At 39.0% G+C, this 23,651-nt stretch overlaps 1 protein-coding gene across 1 annotated transcript in view; it reads right to left on the bottom strand.

Annotated features, from left to right (window-relative positions):
• Window positions 1-2,575: 2,575 nt before the first annotated feature.
• FAM149A (family with sequence similarity 149 member A) overlaps window positions 2,576-23,651 on the bottom strand; it is a 383,311-nt gene continuing 362,235 nt past the window's right edge. Inside the window, exon 14 of the mRNA XM_053703894.1 lies at window positions 2,576-4,113. Coding sequence (XP_053559869.1) covers window positions 4,040-4,113 — 74 coding nt within the window. The 3' untranslated portion in view covers window positions 2,576-4,039. The remainder of the gene's footprint in view (window positions 4,114-23,651) is intronic.

The raw sequence follows: 23,651 nt of genomic DNA, 5'->3' as shown, positions 1-23,651 counted from the left end.
TCAAATGGCTGTTAATAAATATAGCTCTGAAATTATAAAGGGACTAAAAGTGTAAAAAAGTCACTTTGCAAATCACATGTTTAGTAAGATAGTGCCTCTCAAACTAGTTCCATTTTTTGGCTTCAGGGAATGTTTGCATCCACTCCTGAAGAACACCCCCCTCCTGCCCATAGATCTTCCATTTTTGGTGTCAAGACAGTCCCCATATGTTTCTATAGGTGTGCACCTGTCTTTATTTGACAATAGCTACTTAAAGGGATACTAAACCCAAATCTGGGACATCCTTAAAGTGGCACTAAACCCACATTTTTTTTCCCCATGATTCAGATAGAGCATGCAATTTTAAGCAACTTTCTAATTTACTCCTATTATTATTTTTTCTTCATTCTCATGCTATCTTTATTTGAAGAAGCAGGAATGTAAGCTTAAAGGGACACTGAACCCAATTTATTTCTTTTGTGATTCAGATAGATCATGTGATTTTAAGCAACTTTCTAATTTACTAGTATTAGCAAATGTTCTTCATTCTCTTAGTATCTTTATTTGAAAAGCAAGAATGTAAGTTTAGATGCTGGCCCATTTTGGTGAACAACCTGGGTTGTTCTTGTTGATTGGTGGATAAATTCATCCATCAATAAACAAGTGCTGTCCAAGGTCCTGGACTTTCTTTTTCAAATAAAGATAGCAAGAGAACAAATAAAAATTGATAATAGGAGTAAATTAGAAAGTTACTTAAAATTGCATGCTCTATCTGAATCAATAAAGAAAAAAATTGGGTTCAGTGTCCCTTTAAGAGAAGGACCATTTTTAATTCAGCACCTTGGTAGAGCTTGCTGATTGGTGTAGTAACCAATCAGCAAGCTCTACCAAGGTGCTGAACAAAAAATGGGCTGGCTCTTAACCTTCCATTCCTGCTTTTTCAAATAAATATAGCAAGAGAACGAAGAAAAATAGATACTAGGAATAAATTAGAAAGTTGCTTATAATTGCTTGCTCTATCGGAATAATGAAAGAAAGAAAAAAAAAAAAAGGGTTTTGTATCCCTTTAAAATCTTTCTGGTGGACTGTTTGCACTCATCCTTTCCAGAGATGAATGTATATACAGTATGTACAGAAAGTGTGCAGTTTTACTATGAAGACATGCTGTGTTTGTGCCTGTTAATGCTATGCTTATTGATAGATCTATATACTGTACCTACATATATACCTACATCATGGCATGGTTATCATTACTAAGAGATCAAAAGTGAAAAATAAATATTTTACTGTAGGATAAAAGTGCCCAGATAAAGCTTATTAAATTCATCAAATAATGAATAACCTGTAAGATGTTTAATACATGGACTAAACATGTCACAGTTTTATGTCTGATAGGCAACTTCACACATTGTTATAATTCAGGAACAAACAAGGGGATCAGTCTATCATATGCAATATCTTATTTTTAGCCAAATGGGACACAAAATGCACCTTGTGGGAGTTGACAACACTAGAGAGAAGACAATATCCAAGACAAATAATTACAAATAATGCAATTTAAATTACATCTCCCTAAAGCATCCACCTCTTACTAAACTTGGCACACACTTTTTTTTTTATATCGATCAGCAATATCTGTGAGTCCAAATGTAATTACATCACACCACAAGTTTCATTGTTACAAGCTAATAAAGCTTCAACAGGGGAACAGGCTACTTTCACAGGATAAATAATATTTTAGTTGTGTGATCCACTGCAGTTCTAGACATGTATGATGATTTGTAATGCTGCTAGCCTTGAATATGAAAATAGCACTCAATAAGAATCTAGTAGCTCTAATCATCCGCTAGCACAACATGTACTCAATAGAGTAAAACCTACAGACCTGCTGCTGATGGAACTATCGACCTGCTGCTCTAAGAAAAATAATGAAGCCAAGTGTAATTGGGAGTCAAGTTCTATCTAAGGTACGAGCAAATCAATGAGTATCATGGGATACAAAAAGACACGTTCAATTAAAAAAAGTAAGGAAAAACATTTTGTCCAATGCCATTTCATATTAGAATAATTGGAACATGATGCAACGGATCTATCCATTAGGGAAATCATCTTTAATCTACTGTATTGAATCATATAATTTGTGAATGTATTTAGTAACTAGCTATCTATATTTTATTTGCTATCCATTATTTTCTTAAGCAACATTAGATCAAATAAATCCAATATCGCTATAAGCAAATATCTACTTCTATTTTTAAATTAGACTTTTATGCATAGCATACTGTTACAAAAATAAATCTGGATTATAAATAATATAAATTATATTATCACACACACATATATATATATATATATATATATACATACACACAGAAATACAATTGTGCAATATATATATATATAAGTGCACTAATCGTTTTACAATATGGAATGGGTTGTGGGACAATCATACCAGTAGTAAGAAAACAACTTTATAAAGGGGCATTAAAGGGACACTAAACCCAAAAATTATCTTTAATGATTCAGAAAGAGCATGCAACTTTCTAATTTACTCCTAGTATCAATTTTTCTTCGTTCTCTTGCTATCTTTATTTAAAAAGCAGGAATGTGATGCATAGGAGCCGGCCCATTTTTGGTTGAGAACTTGGGTTATGCTTGCTTATTGGTGGGTAAATGTAAGCCTCCAATAAGCAAGCGCTATCCATGGTGCTGAACCTAAAATGGGCTGTCTAAGATTTACATTCCTGCTTTTAAAATAAAGATAGCAAGAGAACGAAGAAAAATCGATAATAGGAGTAAATGAAAAAGTTGCTTAAAATTTCATGCTCTATCTGAATCATGACAGAAAAAATGTGGGTTCAGTGTCCCTTTAAGCATTTTTTTTTGTGGAAAAACGTGGTTCATCCACTTTATAGAGAGGTCAAAAAGCAAAATCAGTAACCTATGTTTTTAAAATGCTAAAAATTGCCTAAGCCAGACTTTTGTTTACAGCATTTTTTGAAGGTTACAGAATTTGGGTTTAGCCCTCTCTAGGGACGGTGAGACAAAGCACAGTTTGTACACAAAAGCAAGAGGTGTTTAATGAACTTGTACATACATTTTTGTTTTCCCATTGTACTCATTTTCTTGTAAGAATTACTGTTATGTACCTAAAATGGATACTAAAACATATTATACTGAATGTTTTTAATAACAAAAAGGTCAAAGCTTGCTAAAATAAATCTGTGCAAAGATCATAATTGTAAAGATTTTGCAGACTGTAGGCTCTTTAGACCAAAGCTCTCTTCCACCTGTATCCGTTAGTACTGTCATATTTAAAATAATTGTAAAGTTTAAGGAATTAAAGCCCAGTATCTAAAAAATAATCTGAAAAACAGGGGTACTTTAATTCACTAAACTTTACAAACAAAAAATACTTACCATTTTGTTAAGGTAAACATACCACCGATCCTTCGCCCGTATCTCAGACTGTATTTTGCAGATCGATAATAAACCCGGCTTCCTCCAATTGTTGCATGCCCCCATTGGCGTCCAGCTCGTGGGGCATGCAACGATATTGGACTAGTGAGTGATAGGCTTCATTTGGTATTTATCCCACACTTATGAAACAATTTAATATATGTTTTTCTCTTCTTGTAATGTGCAAAAAACAAAACTGTTTTAAACACCTGCAAGAACACCATAGTGAGGATTAATCAAGCATTAATCCAAAGATCTGGTGTTTTAGCAATACATTGACATTATTTTCATTGCAGGCGCTGAAGTGCATTAAGGAGATACAGGGACTGTCTGCTTGATAAAATCTGTCATGTAAATTTACATTTTAAAACTTGTTTGTCCTCAGTGTGAAGCTTTTGTAGTCTCTTAGAACTTGCAAAAATATGAATAGAACTTTTAATGTTAAAAATTCAGTGCATCTGTTCAAAACATGAGCAGTGCTTTAATTGTGAAGTGCAAATATAGAAGGTGTTAAAACCATATACTTTTAGTAAAGTGGGTATGGAAGGTTAATCATCATGCTGGTGAACTTTAGAGCTGAACCATTATTCTTATTATCTTATTAAGATACAGTTTGAAATTTTCTCCTTGAGTTTGGTTGATTTCGCTGCATGGATTTAGGTTGATACTGTGAACCTTAAATAAACAGAAAAACAGATAAATTAGTAACCTTGTGACAAATTATTTACTTAGGACAAAGTTAATTAATAAAGTCATTGCTCTCAGTCATTTAATTATATTGGGCATATCTAAATATTAACTGAAAGCCATAAAGAGGTCATAAATTGATAATGAAACAAAATGGAAAGCTAAAAACAAAATATTTGGCTTACATGCAGCCTCTAAAAATCAAATACTGACACTCCAGAGTTATAACAGTGATTAGAAGAACATAACATTTCTTTCTAATGACACAGTGAGTCCACGGATCATCATCAATTACTGTTGGGAATATCACTCATGGCCAGCAGGAGGAGGCAAAGAGCACCACAGCAAAGCTGTTAAATATCACTCCCCTACCCACAATCCCCCAGTCATTCTCTTTGCCTGTATTGCATGGAAGATGTGAAGTTTAGGTGTCTGATGAGAAGTTTTCTTCAAGATCTTATTATTTTTTTAGCAGAGTAAGCTTACCCTGTTCTTTTTTGGGGTCTAGCCTAGTCCACATCAGTCTCTTCAGTAGGGCAGTGGTGGCTTTTGAGCACTTGAGAACTTGTGAGGTACAATCCTCACTGTGTTATTCTGATGTTTACTCAGTTTTTCTCTCTTAACAGGTCCATGTGAGGTGCTGCACCCTCTCAAACCAGTTGAGCTGTCCTGCTGCCGGACAGCACTTTCAGGTAAGTGCTATTTTAACTTTCTTTTGCAAGGAGATTGCAGGCACTTGTTACAGCTAAAAGCTGTCTTATTTAATATGGGACTTTATTAAACCTTCATGTTTGGGGTTTCTTTTAGGCAGTTTGGGCATTGAGACTGAGGTTATTTATGGTGGCTCAGTGTGTTATAGTAGTTTTTATATTTTAACTTTTAGTCATGGAGATTACTGTTGTAAGCCATTTTTTTTTGGCAGTTAGGGCCCCGTAACTGCTCTGTATTTGAAAATGAGCTGCAGGACAGGTAGGCACCTCAGTACAGCTACTGAGGTGTATGGGTAGCCTAAGGTCTATTTGGTTTGTTGTGCTAACACACATTTCTATTTAAAGACACAGTACACATTTATTTTTTATTTTCAAATAGAGAATTTTTACACTTTATCCTTATTTATTACATAAGATGAGTCAAGAGGCTTTTCAAACCATTATCCCAGGCAAAGTTGCTGCTTGTCAGTTATGTTTTGATGCTCAGGTGGAAGCCCCACTTCCTTTTTGTTCCTCATGCACTGAGAGAACTTTAAGTTATAGAGATAAAATATTTGACCATGAGCCACCATTATCCCAGGCAAATGCTGTTCAGGTGTCTCCTGCTGCAGATATGCCGCAGCTTTCTCCTCAAGCGTCCCAACTTTTTCAGTCTCCACATACAGTGCCCTGTGTTTCCTCTTGCAATCCTGTAGGATTTTCTCTACAAGACATTGCTTCCCAGGTATCCCTTGCGGTATCTGAGGCCTTGTCAGCTTTCCCCATGTTGCAGGGAAGGCATAAAAGGAAATTTAAGGAAACAGTTAGTAAGGTTTCTAATCAAGTTCTGGCTATCCAGAGTGTCCCTTCCCAAAAGCCTGAGGAAGAAATCTCAGACTTAGACAGTGTAATTCCTTCTTCTGATGCTGAAGTGCTATCCTTCAGATTTAAGCTAGAACACCTTCACTTATTACTTAAGAAGGTTTTGGCTACTTTGGATGACTCCGACACAACTATCGTAGTCAATCCTAAAAAGTCTAGTAAATTGAACAAATACTTTGATGTTCCCTCCGCGGTGGAGGTTTTTCCAGTTCCTGACCATGCTGCGGAGATTATTGCTAGAGAATGGGAAAGACCTGGTATTCCCTTTTCTCTATCTCCTATTTTTAAGAAGATGTTTCCTATAGCGGATTCTATTAAGGAGTCATGGCAGACGGTTCCTAAGGTAGAAGGAGCGATCTCCACTTTGACCAAGAGGACCACTATTCCCATAGAGGATAGTTGTTCTTTTAAAGATCCAATGGATACAAAAATTGGAGGCTTTACTAAAGATGTATGTCCACCAGGGTCTACAATGGCAACCTGCGGTGTGTATCGCCACTGTTACCAGCGCTGCAGCTTACTGGTTTGATGTGTTGTCTGAATCTCTTCAGATGGATACCCCTCTTGATGAGATCCAGGACAGGATTAAGGCTCTCAAGTTAGCCAATGTCTTCATTACAGATGCTTACTTACAGGTTATTAAACTGGGAGCCAACATTTCTGGTTTTGCGGTCCTAGCCCGCAGGGCCTTGTGGTTGAAGTCCTGGTCTGCGGATGTTTCATCTGAATCTAAGCTCATGGCTATTCCTGTCATGAACCAAGCCTCCAGACTAAAAAGAAAAAGAAAAGGTCTGGGAGGCATTCTGCTAGAAAGGGATGTGTGGGGATTTGAACCTGTGGCTCTGTGCTTGCCAGTCGGTTTGCTTGCGTGTTGAGCCACAGCCAGTTCTAGCAATAGCATGGAACTTAAAAGTTCTGATAAATTACTATTTGTCTTACTTGTAATTATACATGTGCAATAACACAGGTGCTCTTAATTTTGGAATTACTCAGAACCAATCCTGGGCAAAACCTCCCTATTTAAGGATGGCTCTTAGACTGCATTTTGTCTTCACATTGGTTATGTTTTGTCACAAGTCAGAACCTGGTTCCTGTATTTCTGCACTTTGAAGGAAGACTTCACCTTTGCACCTGATTACAAGTTTGTATCCTGCTTTGTGCAATTCCTGCACTTCAGTTATTACCAGGAGGAAGACTTTACCTTTAAACCTGTTACCTGTTTACAAGTTTGTTCCCTGCTCTGTGCAAATCCTGCACATCAGTTATTACCAGGAGAAAGACTTCACCTTTGCACCTGTTTACAAGTTTGCTACCTGCTTTGTGCAATTCCTGCACTTCAGTTATTTCCAGGACAAATACTTTACCTGCTACCTTTTTACAAGTTTGTTTTCCTGCTTTGTGCAAATCCTGTAATTCAGGTATTACCAGGAGAAAGACTTTCCTTTTGAATCTGCATCTCTGCTTACTTTGTTTGTTTATTTCCACTCCTGCCGAAACCTGAATAGCACATTTGAAATACCCTGCAGGTAATTGTTCAAAGTATTTTGTTGTTTTAATAAATCTGTTATCATTTCAATCTATATGGCTTCTACTAATCTTCATTTAAAGCAACTGTTCCAGACAATGAGGCTCTCACAAAACATCCTGAGGCAGAACTTGACAATTCCTTACAAGGGTACGGCCTTGTTTGGACCTGGTTTGGCGGAAATTATCTCAGATATTACTGGAGGGAAGGGTTCTTTTCTTCCTCAAGATAAAAAGAATAAGCAGAAGGGACGTCAGAGTAATTTTCGTTCCTTTCGTAACTTTAAAGGCAAGTCTTACTCCCCTTCCTCCAAGCAAGATCAAGCCAAGCCTTTCTAGAAAAAGCCCAACCAGTCCTGGAATAAGGGAAAGCAATCTAAAAAGCCTTCAGCTGATTCCACGTCAGCATGAAGGGTTGGCTCCCGATCCAGGAGGCTTGGATAAGAAATGTACCAGATCCCTGGGTGGTGGACATTGTCTCCCAGGGATACAAAATAGACTTCAAATATTTTCCTCCCAGAGGCAGGTTTCTCCTCTCCAGATTATCTGTAGACCAGATAAAAAGAGAGGCGTTCTTACATTATGTCAAGGACCTTGCCGTCCTGGGGGTAATTGTTCCAGTTCCCTTTCAGAAAAGGGGTCTGGGATTTTAGTCTAATCTGTTCATAGTTCACAAAAAGGAGGGAACTTTTCGACCAATCCTAGATCTAAAATGTTTTAACAAGTTTTTCAGAGTGACATCCTTCAAGATGGAGAATATACACTCCATTCTTCCTTTGGTACAAGAGGTTCAGTTCATAACAACCATAGACCTAAAGGATGCATATCTTCATGTTCCCATTCACAGGGACCATCACAAGTTTCTGAGATTCACCTTTTTGTAAAATAATTTCCAGTTCGTGGCCCTTACATTCGGACTTGCCACAGCTCCCAGAATTTTTTCAAAGGTTTTGGGGGCTCTTTTAGCTGTGCTTTGATCTCGGGGCATTGCAGTGACACCTTATCTGGACGCTATTCTGGTTAACGCGCCATCTATTCAACAAGCAGAATCTCATACGGAGATCTTGTTGTCTTTTCTTCTATCCCATGGATGGAAAGTGAATCATGGAAAAATAGACTCCCTGTTAATGAAGATTTTTCTGATGGAGGTCAGAAAAAGAAAGATTTTTCGACTCTTGTCTTGCCCTTCAGTCCTCTCCACGGCCGTCAGTGGCTCAATGTATGGAGGTAATCGGTCTGATGGTGGCTTCCATGGACATAATTCCATTTGCTCAGTTTTATCTCAGACCTCTGCAGTTATGCATGCTCAGACAATGAAACAGCGACTATATGGACCTGTCTCCACGTGAAGATCTAGATCAGGCATCAATAGACTCTTCCATGGTGGCTTTCTCAGGATCATCTCTCCCAGGGTACTTGCTTCCGCAGACCCTCCTGGGTGATTGTGACCACAGATGCCAGCCTTCTAGGTTGGGGAGCAGTATGAGGCTCGTTGAAGGCTCAGGGCTTATGGACCCAGGAGGAGTCAGTCCTGCCCATAAACATCTTGGAGCTGTGAGCAATCTTCAATGCTCTTCTGGCCTAGCATCTGTTAACCTTGGCCCAGTTTATCAGATTCCAGTCGGACAACATAACCTTGGTGGCCTACATCAACCACCAGGGGGGAACTCCAAGTTCCTTGGCCATGACAGAAGTGACCCAAATTATTCAGTGGGCAGAGACCCACAACTGCTGTCTTTCTGCGATCCACATCCTAGGAGTGGACAATTGGGAAGCAGATTTTCTGAGCAAGACAGACTTTTTATCCCAGGGAGTGGGAACTTCATTCGGATGCGTTTTCCAGCTTGACCCTCAAGTGGGGGCAGCCAGAGTTGGATCTCATGGCTTCTTGTCAGAATGCCAAACTTCCGAGATATGGCTCGAGGTCAAGAGATCCGCAGGCATTTTTGATCGATGCTCTGGCAGTTCCTTGGAACTTAAGTCTAGCATACATGTTTCCTCCATTCCCCCTTTCTTTCCAAGAGTCATTACTCGATTCAAGCAGGACAGGGCGTCTGCTGTAATTCTCATAGCCCTGGCGTGGCCTCACAGGATTTGGTATGCAGACCTAGTAGAAATGTCATCCTTTTCACCTTGGAGACTGCCTCTGAGAAAGGACCTTCTACTTCAGGGTCCCTTCCTTCATCCAAATCTTGTTTTTCTGAAGCTGACTGCTTGGATATTGATCGTTTAATCGTTCATTGACACCTTGATTCTGGCTCGTAAGCCTGTGATTCGCAGGATTTACCATAAGATCTGGCATAAATACTTGTATTGGTGTGAATCCAAAGGATACTCTTGGAGTAGAGTAAGGATTCCTAGGATTTTGTCCTTTCTCCAGGATGGTCTGGAAAAGGGTTTGTCAGCAAGTACTCTAAAGGATCAGATTTCGGCATTGTCTATTTTGTTACATGGTGAATGTGCCAGACGTGCAATTGTTTTGTCAGGCCTTGGTTAGAATTTGGCCTGTGTTTAAACCTGTTACTCCTTCATGGATTCTTAACCTTGTTCTTTAAACTTTTACAACAGGCTCCGTTTGAGCCTATGCATTCTTTAGATATTAAGATGTTATCTTGGAAAGTGTGTTTTCTTTTTTTCTTTTTCTTATTGCTATTTCCTCTGCTCATAGTTTCTGAACTCTTTGCTTTACAGTGTGATTCCCCTTATCTTATATTTCACTCTGATAAGGTGGTTCTGCGTACTAAGTTTGGTTTCCTGCCCAAAGAATATTACTGGAAATTGTTGTACCTTCTTTGTGTCCTAATCCTCCTCACAAAGAACGCTTGTTGCATAATCTGGATGTTGTGCGAGCGCTAAAATTTTATTTGCAGGAAACTTGAGACTTTCGTCAGTCTTCTGCATTGTTTGTTTGCTTTTCTGGAAAACGCAAGGGTCAGAAAGCTACGGCTACTTCAATTTTGTTTTGGCTGAAGAGTGTTATTTGCTTGGCATATGAGACTGCTGGACAGCAACCTCCTGAGAAAATCACAGCTCATTCCACAAGGGCTGTTTCTTCTTGCTGGGCCTTCAAAAATTAAGCTTCTGTGGAATAGATTTGCAAGGCTGCAACTTGGTCATCTTTGCACACTTTCTCCAAAATCTATAAATTCGATACTTTTGCCTCGGCTGAGGCTTCTTTGGGGAGAAAGGTTCTTCAAGCAGTGGTGCCTTCTGTTTAGCTTCCTGTCTTGTCCCTCCCTTATCATCTGTGTCCTCTGGCTTGGGTATTGGTTCCCAACAGTAATTGATGATGATCCGTGGACTCACCATGTCATTAGAAAGAAAACTACATTTATGCTTACCTGATAAATATGTTTCTTTCTTGACACGGTGAGTCCACGGCCTGCCTTGTATTCAGACAGTTTCTTTTTATATAAACCTCAAACACCTCTGCACCTTGTTACTTCCTTTCTCTCCTTTCCCTTTGGTCGAATGACTGGGGGATTGTGGGTAGGGGAGTGATATTTAACAGCTTTGCTGTGGTGCTCTTTGCCGCCTGCAGCTGGCCATGATATTCCCAACAGTAATTGATCATGATCCGTGGACTCACTGTGTCAAGAAGAAACAAAATTATCAGGTAAGCATAAATTTCGTTTTTTTACAGTACAAAACAACAATGCATTTACAATGTCTGGTCACCCTGGAATTTCCCATGAAACAATGCATGTTTTAATATAAAAGTCAACTGTGCAGAAATACACTCACAAACAAAAGTTCAATCAATATAAAGTAAGTGGAAATCACTCTTCAAAATGCTATGAACCCATAGGAGTAGATTTATCAAATGTCGAGCGAACATGATTCACTGTAGCGGATCATGTCTGCCCGACATCGATAAATTCTGACAGAATACGCTGTCACCATTTATCATTGCACAAGCATTTCTGGTGAAATGCTTGCGCAATGCCGCCCCCTGCACATTCGCCGCCAATTGGCCACTAGCAGGGGGTGTAAATCATCCCGATCGTATCCAATCGGGATGATTGCTATCCGCCACCTCAGAGGTGGCGAATGTGTTAACTTAAGTTTCAAGTGGACCGGAAACTTAGGAGGTAGATTGCAGCATTTGCTGCTTGATAAAGCTACCCCATAGTGTTCAGTTAGAGATAGGTGGGAAACCTGGAGGCCCTCTGTGGTAAATGCAACAGTAGATGATCCCAGAATGTATAATTTATTATAAATAAGTGGTTAACAAATTTGTCTGGTGAAACAGAACTTACCTGATAAATTAATTTCTTTCATATTGGCAAGAGTCCATGAGCTAGTGCCGTATGGGATATACAATCCTACCAGGAGGGGCAAAGTTTCCCAAACCTCAAAATGCCTACAAATACACCCCTCACCACACTCACAATTCAGTTTAACGAATAGCCAAGTAGTGGGGTAATAAAGAAAGGAGTAAAAAGCATCAAAACAAGGAAATTGGAAATAATTGTGCTTTATACAAAAATCATAACCACCATAAAAAGGGTGGGTCTCATGGACTCTTGCCAATATGAAATAAATGAATTTATCAGGCAAGTTTTTACATAAATTATGTTTTCTTTTATGTAATTGGCAAGAGTCCATGAGCTAGTGACGTATGGGATAGTAATACCCAAGATGTGGAACTCCACAGAAGAGTCACTAGAGAGGGAGGGATAAAAACAATAACAGCCATTTTCCACTGAAAAAATTAATCCACAACCCAAAATATAAGTTTATTCTCATAAATGAAAAGAAAAAAACATAAACAGAGGAATCAAACTGAAACAGCTGTCTAAAGAACTTTTCTACCAAAAACTGCTTCTGAGGAAGCAAATACATCAAAACGGTAGAATCTGGTAAATGTATGCAAAGAAAACCAAGTAGCTGCTTTGCAAATCTGATCAACTGAAGCTTCATTCTTAAAAGCCCATGAAGAGACTGGATCTAGTAGAATGAGCTGTAATTCTCTGAGGCGGGGCCTGACCCGACTCCAAATGTATGCAAAGAAGACCAAGTAGCTGCTTTGCAAATCTGATCAACTGAAGCTTCATTCTTAAAAGTCCACGAAGAGACTGGATCTAGTAGAATGAGCTGTAATTCTCTGAGGCAGTGCCTGACCCGACTCCAAATAAGCCTGATGAATCAAAAGCTTTAACCAATAAGCCAAGGAAGAAGACCTTTCCTAGAACCAGAAAAGACAACAAATAGACTAGAAGTCTTCCTGAAATCTTTAGTAGCTTCAACATAATATTTCAAAACTCTTACCACATTCAAAGAATGTAAGGATCTCTCCAAAGAATTCTTAGGATTAGGACACAAAGAAGGGACAACAATTTCTCTATTAATGTTGTTAGAATTCACAACCTTAGGTAGAAATTAAAATGAAGTCCACAAAACTGCCTTATCCTTATGGAAAATCAGAAAAGGAGTTTCACAAGAAAGAGCAGACCATTCAGAAACTCTTCTAGCAGAAGAGATTGCCAAAAGGAACAACACTTTCCAAGAAAGTAGTTAAGACATCCAAAGAATGCATAGGCTTAAAAGGAGGAGCCTGTAAAGCCTTCAAAACCAAATTAAGACTCCAAGGAGGAGAGATTGAATTAATGACAGGCTTGATACAGACCAAAGCCTGTACAAAACAGTGACTATCAGGAAGCTTAGCAATTTTTCTGTGGAATAAAACAGAAAGAGCAGAAATTTGTCCCTTCAAGGAACTTGCAGACAAAACTTTATCCAAACCATCCTGAAGAAACAGTAAAATTCTAGGAATTCTAAAAGAATGCCAGGAGAATTTATGAGAAGAACACCATGAAATATAAGTTTTCCAAACTCGATAATTAATCTTCCTAGAAACAGATTTACAAGCCTGTAACATAGTATTATTCAATGAGTCAGAGAAAGCTCTATGACTAAGCACTAGGCGTTCAATTTCCATACCTTCAAATGTAATGATTTGAGATCCTGATGGAAAAATGGACCTTGAGACAGAAGGTCTGATCTTAAAGGAAGTGGCCAAGGTTTGCAACTGAACATCCGAACAAGATCTGCATACCAAAACCTGTGAGGCCATGCTGGAGCTACCAGCAACACAAAGGATTGTTCCATGATGATCTTGGAAATCACACTTGGAAGAAGAACCAGTGGCGGGAAGATATAAGCAGGTTGGTAACAGCAAGGAACTGCTAACGCATCCACCGCCTCCGCCTGAGGATCTCTGGACCTGGACAGGTACCTGGGAAGTTTCCTGTTTAGATGGGAAGCCATCAGATCTATTTCTGGAAGACCCCACATCTGAACAATTTGAGAAAACACATCTGGATGGAGCGACCACTCCCCCGGATGTAAAGTCTGACAGTTGAGATAATCCGCTTCCCAATTGTCTACACCTGGGATATGAACCGCAGAAATTAGACAGGCGCTAGATTCTGCCCAAACAAGTATCCGAGATACTTCTTTCATAGCTTGGGGGACTGTGAGTCCCACCCTGATGATTGACATATGCCACAGTTGTGATATTGTCTGTTTGAAAACAAATGAATGGTTCTCTCTTCAACAGAGGCCAAACCTGAAGAGCCCTGAAAATAGCAGAGTTCTAAAATATTGATTGGTAATCTTGCCTCTTAAAATTTCCAAACCCCTTGTGCTGTCAGAGAACCCCAGACACCCCCCCAACCTGAAAGACTTGCATCTGTTGTGATCACAGTCCAGGTTGGACGAACAAGGCCCCTTGAACTATACGATGGTGATCTAACCACCAAGTCAGAGAAAGTCGAACATTGGGATTTAAGGATATTAATTGTGATATCTTTGTATAATCCCTGCACCATTGATTCAGCATACAAAGCTGGAGAGGTCTCATATGAAAATGAGCAAAGGGGATCACGTCCGATGCTGCAGTCATGAGACCTAAAACTTCCATGCACATAGCTACTGAAGGGAATGATTGAGACTGAAGGTTCCGACAAGCTGAAACCAATTTTAATTGCCTCTTGTCTGTTAGAGACAGACTCATGGACACTGAAGCTATCTGGAAACCTAAAAAGTTGACCCTTATCTGAGGAATCAAGGAACTTTTTGGTAAATTGATCCTCCAACCATGTTTTCGAAGATTCGTGTGAGATTCTGCAGAATGTAAAGACTGAGCTATTACCAAGATATCGTCCAAATAAGGAAACACCGCAATACCCCATTCTCTGATTACAGAGAGTAGGGCACCGAGAACCTTTGAAAAGATTCTTGGAGCTGTCGCTAGGCCAAATGGAAGAGCGACAAATTGGTAATGCTTGTCTAGAAAAGAGAATCTCAGAAACCGATAGTGGTCTGGATGAATCAGAATATGAAGATATGCATCCTGTAAGTCTATCGTGTACATATAATGACCTTGCTGAACAAAAGGCAGAATAGTAATATAGTTACCATTTTGAAAGTTGGCACTCTTACAAATGATTCAAAATGTTCAGATCCAGAACTGGCCTGAATGAATTTTCTTTCTTTGGGACAATGAATAGATTTGAATAAAACCCCAGACCCTGTTCCTGAAACGGAACTGGTATGATTACCGCTGAAAGTTCCAGGTCTGAAACACACTTCAGAAAAGCCTGAGCCTTTACTGGATTTGCTGGGATGCGTGAGAGAAAAAAATCTTCTCACAGGAGGTCTTATTCTGAATCCTATTCAGTACCCCAAGAGACAATACTCTGAATCCATTTATTTTCGACAGAATCTGCCCAAATACTTCAGAAGAATCTTAATCTGCCCCCTACCAGCTGAGCTGGAATGAGGGCCGTACCTTCATGCAGACTTGGGGGCTGGCTTGGATTTATTACAACTTGAAGAAGGTTTCCAATTGGAACCAGATTCTTTGGGTTTCTGTTCCTTATTTTGTCGAAAGGAACAAAAATGGTTAGAAGTTTTAGATTTACCCTTAGGTCTTTTATCCTGAGGCAAAAAACTCCCTTCCCCCCAGTGACAGTTGAAATAATTGAATCCAACTGGGAACCAAATACATTTTTACCTTGGAAAGAGATAGTAATCTAGACTTAGATACCATATCAGCATTCCAAGATTTAAGCCATAAAGCTCTTCTAGCTAAAATAGCTAAAGACAGATTTAACATCAATTTTGATTATATAAAAAATGGCATCACAGATAAAATGATTAGCATGTTGAAGCAAGCTTGTTGCACTAAACTTTCCAACCAAAAAGTTGATGCAGCTGCAACATCAGACAAAGAAATGGCAGGCCTTAGAAGATTGCCAGAATATAAATAAGCTTTCCTTAGATAAGATTCAAGCTTCCTATCAAAAGGGTCCTTAAAGGAAGTACTATCTTCCATAGGAATAGTAGTACGTTTGGCAAGAGAAGAAATAGCCCCATCAACTCTGGGGATCTTTTCCCAAAACTCCAAACTAACTGCTGGCAAAGGATACAATTTTTTAAACCTTGTAGAAGGGATACAAGAAGTACTAGGTCTATTCAATTCCTTAGAAACCATTTCAGAAATAGCATCATGAATTGGAAAAACCTCTGGAGTAACCACAGGAGGTTTACAAACATAGTTTAAACGTTTACTAGTTTTCATATCAAGAGGACTAGTTTCCTCAATATCCAACGTGATCAACACCTCTTTTAACAAGGAACGCATATACTCCATTTAAAAAAAAAAAGTAGATTTGTCAGTGTCAATATCTGAGGTAGGATCTTCTGAATCAGATAGATCCTCATCAGAGGAGGATAATTCAGGATGTTGTCGGTCATTTGAAATTTCATCAACTTTATGAGAAGTTTTAAAAGTCCTTTTATGTTTATTAAAAGGCGGGATAGCAGACAAAGCCTTCTTAATCGCATCAGCAACAAAATCTTTTATATTCACAGGGATATCATGTACATTAGATGTTGAAGGAATAACAGGCATTGTACTATTACTGATGGATACATTCTGCATGTAAAAGCTTATCATGACAACTATTACATACCACAGCTGGAGATATAATCTCCACAAATTTACAACAGATGCACTTAGCTTTGGAATAACTGTTATCAGGCAGCAGGATTCCAACAGTGGTTTCTGAGACAGGATCATATTGAGATCTTGCAAATGTAAGAGAAAAAAAACAACATATAAAGCAATTTCCTTATATGGCAGTTTCAGGAATGGGAAAGAAATGCAAACAGCATAGCTCTCTGACAAAGAAAAAGGCAAGAGGCACATAGGAAAGGGGTTTTAAATAATAAAATTATTTGGCGCCAAGTATGACGCACAATGCAAAATGAAATTTTTGGGCGCTAACAAAATCCAGAAAAGACACACTCGCGTCAAAGCAGACACAACCTTGTGTAAAGAACTCGGCGTCAACTAAGTTGCTGGAAAAGACGAACTTGCGTCACCGAACGTACCTTCGCACCAAAAAAAATCCTTGCGCCAAGAATGACGCAATAAACAACAGCAATTTTGCGCCTCGCAAGCCTAATTTTGCCCACGAAATTTAATGAAAAAGCAGTCAATTTGAAAAAAAGACTAAACCCCAGGTAAAAAAATATTTTCCTAAACATGTTTTCCCAAATATGAAACTGAATAGTCTGCAAAAGGAAATATACATAAACTTGACTCATGGCAAATATAAGTACAATACATATATTTAGAACTTGATATTAATACATAAAGTGCCAGACCATAGCTGAGAGTGTCTTAAGTAATGAAAAACATACTTACCGAAAGACACCCATCCACATATAGCAGATAGCCAAACCAGTACTGAAACAGTTATCAGTAGAGGTAATGGAATATGAGAGTATATCGTCGATCTGAAAAGGGAGGTAGGAGATTAATCTCTACGACCGATAACAGAGAACCTATTAAATAGATTTCCTGCGAGGAAAAACATTGCATTCAATAGGTGATACTCCCTTCACATCCCTCTGACATTCACTGTACTCTGAGAGGAATCGGGCTTCAAAATGCTGAGAAGCGCATATCAACGTAGAAATCTTAGCACAAACTTACTTCACCACCTCCATAGGAGGCAAAGTTTGTAAAACTGAATTTTGAGTGTGGTGAGGGGTGTATTTGTAGGCATTTTGAGGTTTGGGAAACTTTGCCCCTCCTTGTAGGATTGTATATCCCATACGTCACTATCTCATGGACTGTTGCCAATTATATGAAAGAAATATAGCCAAGGGACACAAGGGACTTATGTTTGGTAATTTAAAAAGGGCAATACAACTAATTACTTAAATGTACTAGTGTAAAATTGTCATTAGGTATTATATATCCACTTGTACTCTTTTATCTGTGTTCATGATTAAAACATCCAAAAGTTTAACAATCTTTACTGTGTACATAATGTTCTAAGGAAGTGTGTTTCACACTTATTACAAGTTTTAAAATTCTAATAAAAAAGAAAATACATAATTCTGTATGCAACAAAATAAACTTCAAGAAAGCAATGTTTTAGAAAGAAACATATATATATATATATACTTGATCATTTTAATGAAGACAGTTTGGGGAGAATTAGTGAAAAAGTGTGGGGACGCAGCCAAATGCTTCATTATTTTGTCACAAAACCATCTGCTGCACATAAGTAGCTTAGGACAATATGGTGTCCCAGCAAAAGTTCTGCTTAATAACCCAAAGATTCATACAGAAACCATATCAGTTAGAGCAGCGGTTCCCAACCTGGGGTACGTGTACCCCTGGGGGTACTTGGCAGGCAGGTTGGGGGTACACAAAAATATTGTTGGTAATGGCGGAAGATGCGGGGGGAGGGTCGGGGGGGCACTCTCAATGGGTCATCAACTAATAAGCATCGTGGAACCGTAGAAGGAAGGAGCATTTAGCCGGAAAGTGACAAATGAAGTCCTGGCCTGGCATATAGGCAGATGGGAGCCCCTGCACCTGAAATATGTGGACCGGTGTGAATGACTCCGGTCCACATATTAATGATCACCCTGTGTCACCAGACAGCTTAGCCTCCTGCTCCACCCACCTCTGTCCCATGCACACAATTTTGACTGCAAGTGCTCAAATAGAAGCGGCACTGCAGCAGCATAGCTGCATGGACACGTGTGATAGAGCCGTTGAGATTGCGAGTCACACAGGCGAGGCAGGTCTGAATCCCCAAATAAGTTATAGTCAGTGCCGGTAAGTAAAGTACTGCTTCTAGTGCTTGCTTGATTCAGACTGCTTCACTTCCAACTAAAAACGTTCATAGTGGCTGGGTGGTCAATATCGATCTGATCTCACAAATTTAAATATTTATTTTTATGATCATTACTCCCCCCCAGGGCCTTGTTTAGGAGCAACCAGGCAGCTGCCAGGGGCACCAGCCACACAGCAGGACTCCTGAGAATAAGATCTGAGCTTTAATCCTGTTGATACACGTACAGTCGTATGCAATTCAGGTATCGCTTACCTCCCCTATAAAAAAGTGCTTCCTTTATTTTGAGGGATGGGTGGGGGTAATGAAGAGAGGGGGTACTCATAAATGAAAAGCCTAATCAAGGGGTACAGAAGAGAAAAAAGGTTGGGAACCGCTGAGTTAGAGAATAGTGATGTCGCGAACATAAAAATTTGGGTTTGCGAACGGCGAACGCGAACTTCCGCAAAAGTTCGCGAACCGCCATAGACTTCAATAGGCAAGCGAATTTTAAAACCCACAGGGACACAATAGTGATGGAAAAGTTGTTTCAAGGGCACTAACACCTGGACTGTGGCATGCCGGAGGGGGATCCATGGCAAAACTCCCATGGAAAATTACATAGTTGATGCAGAGTCTGGTTTTAATCCATAAAGGGCATAAATCACCTAACATTCCTAAATTGTTTGGAATAACGTGCTTTAAAACATCAGGTATGATGTTGTATCGATCAGGTAGTGTAAGGGTTACGCCCGCTTCACAGTGCGCAGTGTAGGTGATATACCTGCCCTGACCATGCTTTGCAGACCAGGTATCAGTGGTCAGATGGACCCTTGCCCCAACACTGTGTGCCAGACATAACATTATAGCAGACTTATATGGCTTTGGCGTTGCTTTTTGGTAATTAGAAGGCTGCTAAATTCCACTGCGCACCACACGTGTTTTATGCCCAGCAGTGAAGGGGTTAATTAGGGAGCATGTAGGGAGCTTGTAGAGTTAATTTTAGCTTAAGTGTAGTGTAGTAGACAACCCAAAGTATTGATCTAGGCCCATTTTGGTATATTTAATGCCACCATTTCACCACCAAATGCGATCAAATGAAAAAAATTGTTCACTTTTTCACAAACTTTAGGTTTCTCACAGAAATTATTTACAAACAACTTATGCAATTATGGCATAAATGGTTGTAAATGCTTCTCTGGGATCCCCTTTGCTCAGAATTAGAAGACTTATACGGCTTTGGCGTTGCTTTTTGGTAATTAGAAGGCTGCTACATGCCACTGCGAACCACACGTGTTTTATGCCCAGCAGTGAAGGGGTTAATTAGGGAGCATGTAGGCAGCTTGTAGAGTTAATTTTAGCTTAAGTGTAGTATAGTAGACAACCAAAAGTATTGATCTAGGCCCATTTTGGTATATTTAATGCCACCATTTCACCGCCAAATGCGATCAAATAAAAAAAAATTGTTCACTTTTTCACAAACTTTAGGTTTCTCACAGAAATTATTTACAAACAACTTATGCAATTATGGCATAAATGGTTGTAAATGCTTCTCTGGGATCCCCTTTGTTCAGAAATAGCAGACTTATATGGCTTAGGCGTTGCTTTTTGGTAATTAGAAGGCTGCTAAATGCCACTGCGCACACACGTGTTTTATGCCCAGCAGTGAAGGGGTTAATTAGGGAGCATGTAGGGAGCTTGTAGAGTTAATTTTAGCTTAAGTGTAGTAGACAACCCAAAGTATTGATCTAGGCCCATTTTGGTATATTTAATGCCACCATTTCACCGCCAAATGCGATCAAATAAAAAAAAATTGTTCACTTTTTCACAAACGTTAGGTTTCTCACAGAAATTATTTACAAACAACTTATGCAATCATGGCATAAATGTCTTCTGACTGTGAAGTACAGGGTCAAAGTTTACTCAATGATGAGGAATAGGGGGCGGACCGAACATCGCATATGTTTGCCGTCCGCGGCGAACGCGAACATGCTATGTTCGCCGGGAACTATCACTATTACGGCTAGATTTAGAGTTTTGTCGGTAACGACCCGCGTAGCTAACGCTGGCTTTTTTCCCCCCGCACCTTTTAAATACCGCTGGTATTTAGAGTTCACAGAAGGGCTGCGTTAGGCTCCAAAAAGGGAGCGTATAGCATAATTTACCGCCACTGCAACTCTAAATACCAGCGGTGCTTACGGACGCGGCCAGCTTAAAAAACGTGCTCGTGCACGATTCCCCCATAGGAAACAATGGGGCAGTTTGAGCTGAAAAAAACACCTGCAAAAAAGCAGCGTTCAGCTCCTAACGCAGCCCCATTGTTTCCTATGGGAAAACACTTCCTATGTCTGCACCTAACACCCTAACATGTACCCCGAGTCTAAACACCCCTAACCTTACACTTATTAACCCCTAATCTGCCGCCCCCGCTATCGCTGACCCCTGCATTTTATTATTAACCCCTAATCTGCCGCTCCGTACACCGCCGTCACCTACGTTATCCCTATATACCCCTAATCTGCTGCCCCTAACACCGCCGATCCCTATATTATATTTATTAACCCCTAATCTGCCGCCCCCAACGTCGCCTCCACCTACCTACAATTATTAACCCCTAATCTGTCGACCGGACCTCACCGCTACTCTAATAAATGTATTAACCCCTAAAGCTAAGTCTAACCCTAACACTAACACCCCCCTAAGTTAAATATAATTTAAATCTAACGAAATAAATTATTTCTTATTAAAAAAATTATTCCTATTTAAAGCTAAATACTTACCTGTAAAATAAACCCTAATATAGCTACAATATAAATTATAATTATATTGTAGCTATTTTAGGATTTATATTTATTTTACAGGTAACTTTGTATTTATTTTAACTAGGTACAATAAGCTATTAAATAGTTATTTACTATTTAATATATACCTAGTTAAAATAATTACAAAATTACCTGTAAAATAAATCCTAACCTAAGTTACAATTAAACCTAACACTATACTATCAATAAATTAATTAAATAAAATACCTACAATTATCTACAATAAAACCTAACACTACACTATCAATAAATTAATTACATACAAATACCTACCAATAAATACAATTAATTAAATAAACTAACTAAAGTACAAAAAATAAAAAAGAACTAAGTTACAAAAAAAATAAAATAATTTACAAACAGAAAAATATTACAACAATTTTAAGCTAATTACACCTACTTCGGAGACTTCGGAGGCTCTTCTGGACTGATCGGTGATACCCAGCGTGGTGAAGATAAGGTAGGAAGATCTTCAGGGACTTAGTGTTAGGTTTATTTAAGGGGGGTTTGGGTTAGATTAGGGGTATGTGGGTGGTGGGTTGTAATGTTGGGGGGGGTATTGTATGTTTTTTTTCAGGCAAAAGAGCAGAATTATTTGGGGCATGCCCCGCAAAAGGCCCTTTTAAGGGCTGGTAAGGTAAAAGAGCTTTTCTATTTTTATTTTAGAATAGGGTAGGGCATTTTTTTATTTTGGGGGGCTTTGTTATTTTATTAGGGGGCTTAGAGTAGGTGTAATTAGCTTAAAATTGTTGTAATATTTTTCTAATGTTTGTAAATATTTTTTTATTTTTTGTAACTTAGTTCTTTTTTATTTTTTGTACTTTAGTTAGTTTATTTAATTGTAGATAATTGTAGGTATTTTATGTAATTAATTTATTGATAGTGTAGTGTTAGGTTTAATTGTACCTGTAAAAAGGTTAGGATTTATTTTACAGGTAATTTTGTAATTATTTTAACTAGGTAGCTATTAAATAGTTATTAACTATTTAATAGCTATTGTACCTGGTTAAAATAAATACAAAGTTGCCTGTAAAATAAATATAAATCCTAAAATAGCTACAATATAATTATTATTTATATTGTAGCTATATTAGGGTTTATTTTACAGGTAAGTATTTAGCTTTAAATAGGAATAATTTATTTAATAAGATTTATTTTATTTCGTTAGATAAATATTATATTTAACTTAGGGGGGTGTTAAGGTTAGGGTTAGACTTAGCCTTAGGGGTTAATACATTTATTATAGTAGCGGTGAGGTCCGGTCGGCAGATTAGGGGTTAATAATTGTAGGTAGGTAGCGGCGACGTTGGGGGGCAGATTAGGGGTTAATAAATATTATGTAGGTGTCGGCGGTGTTTGGGGCAGCAGATTAGGGGTACATAGGGATAATGTAGGTGGCGGCGGTGTGCGGTCGGCAGATTAGGGGTTAAAAAAATGTAATAGAGTGGCGGCGATGTGGGGGGGTTAATTTATTTCGTTAATTTATTTCGTTAGATAAAAATTATATTTAACTTAGGGGGGTGTTAGGGTTAGACTTAGCTTTAGGGGTTAATAAATTTATTAGAGTAGCGGTGAGGTCCGGTCGGCAGATTAGGGGTTAATACTTGAAGTTAGGTGTCGGTGATGTTAGGGAGGGCAGATTAGGGGTTAATACTATTTATTATAGGGTTATTGAGGCGGGAGTGAGGCGGATTAGGGGTTAATAACTTTATTATAGTAGCGGTGAGGTCCGGTCGGCAGATTAGGGGTTAATAATTGTAGGTAGGTGGCGGCGACGTTGGGGGCGGCAGATTAGGGGTTAATAAATATAATATAGGGGTCGGCGGTGTTAGGGGCAGCAGATTAGGGGTATATAGGGATAACGTAGGTTGCGGCGGTGTGCGGTCAGCAGATTAGGGGTTAAAAAAAATGAATAGCGTGGGGGTGCATAGGTAGTTTATGGGTGTTAGTGTACTTTAGAGCACAGTAGTTAAGAGCTTTATGAACCGGCGTTAGCCCAGAAAGCTCTTAACTCCTGGCTTTTCTCTGCGGCTGGAGTTTTGTCGTTAGATTTCTAACGCTCACTTCAGCCACGACTCTAAATACCGGCATTAGAAAGATCCCATTGAAAAGATAGGATACGCAAATGGCGTAGTGGGATCTGCGGTATGGAAAAGTCGCGGCTGAAAAGTGAGCGTTAGACCCTTTCCTGACTGACTCTAAATACCAGCGGTAGCCCAAAACCAGCGTTAGGAGCCCCTAACGCTGGTTTTGACGGCTAACGCCAAACTCTAAATCTAGCCGTTAGAGAATTAATGAATCCTATGATCCACGTATTAGGCTGAACATCCATATTACAGAAGCACCAATAAATATTACATATCGCTGAATGCAAAAAACTAAAAATATATTCCTTTAGACCATGTTATTCCACTTACCAGAGACTACACAGCTATAAAAACTACATGCAGATTTAAAATGACAGA

Source organism: Bombina bombina, chromosome 2 (assembly GCF_027579735.1).
Source record: "Bombina bombina isolate aBomBom1 chromosome 2, aBomBom1.pri, whole genome shotgun sequence".
Lineage (NCBI taxonomy): Eukaryota > Metazoa > Chordata > Amphibia > Anura > Bombinatoridae > Bombina > Bombina bombina.
This window is presented reverse-complemented; position numbering and strand designations above follow the sequence as displayed.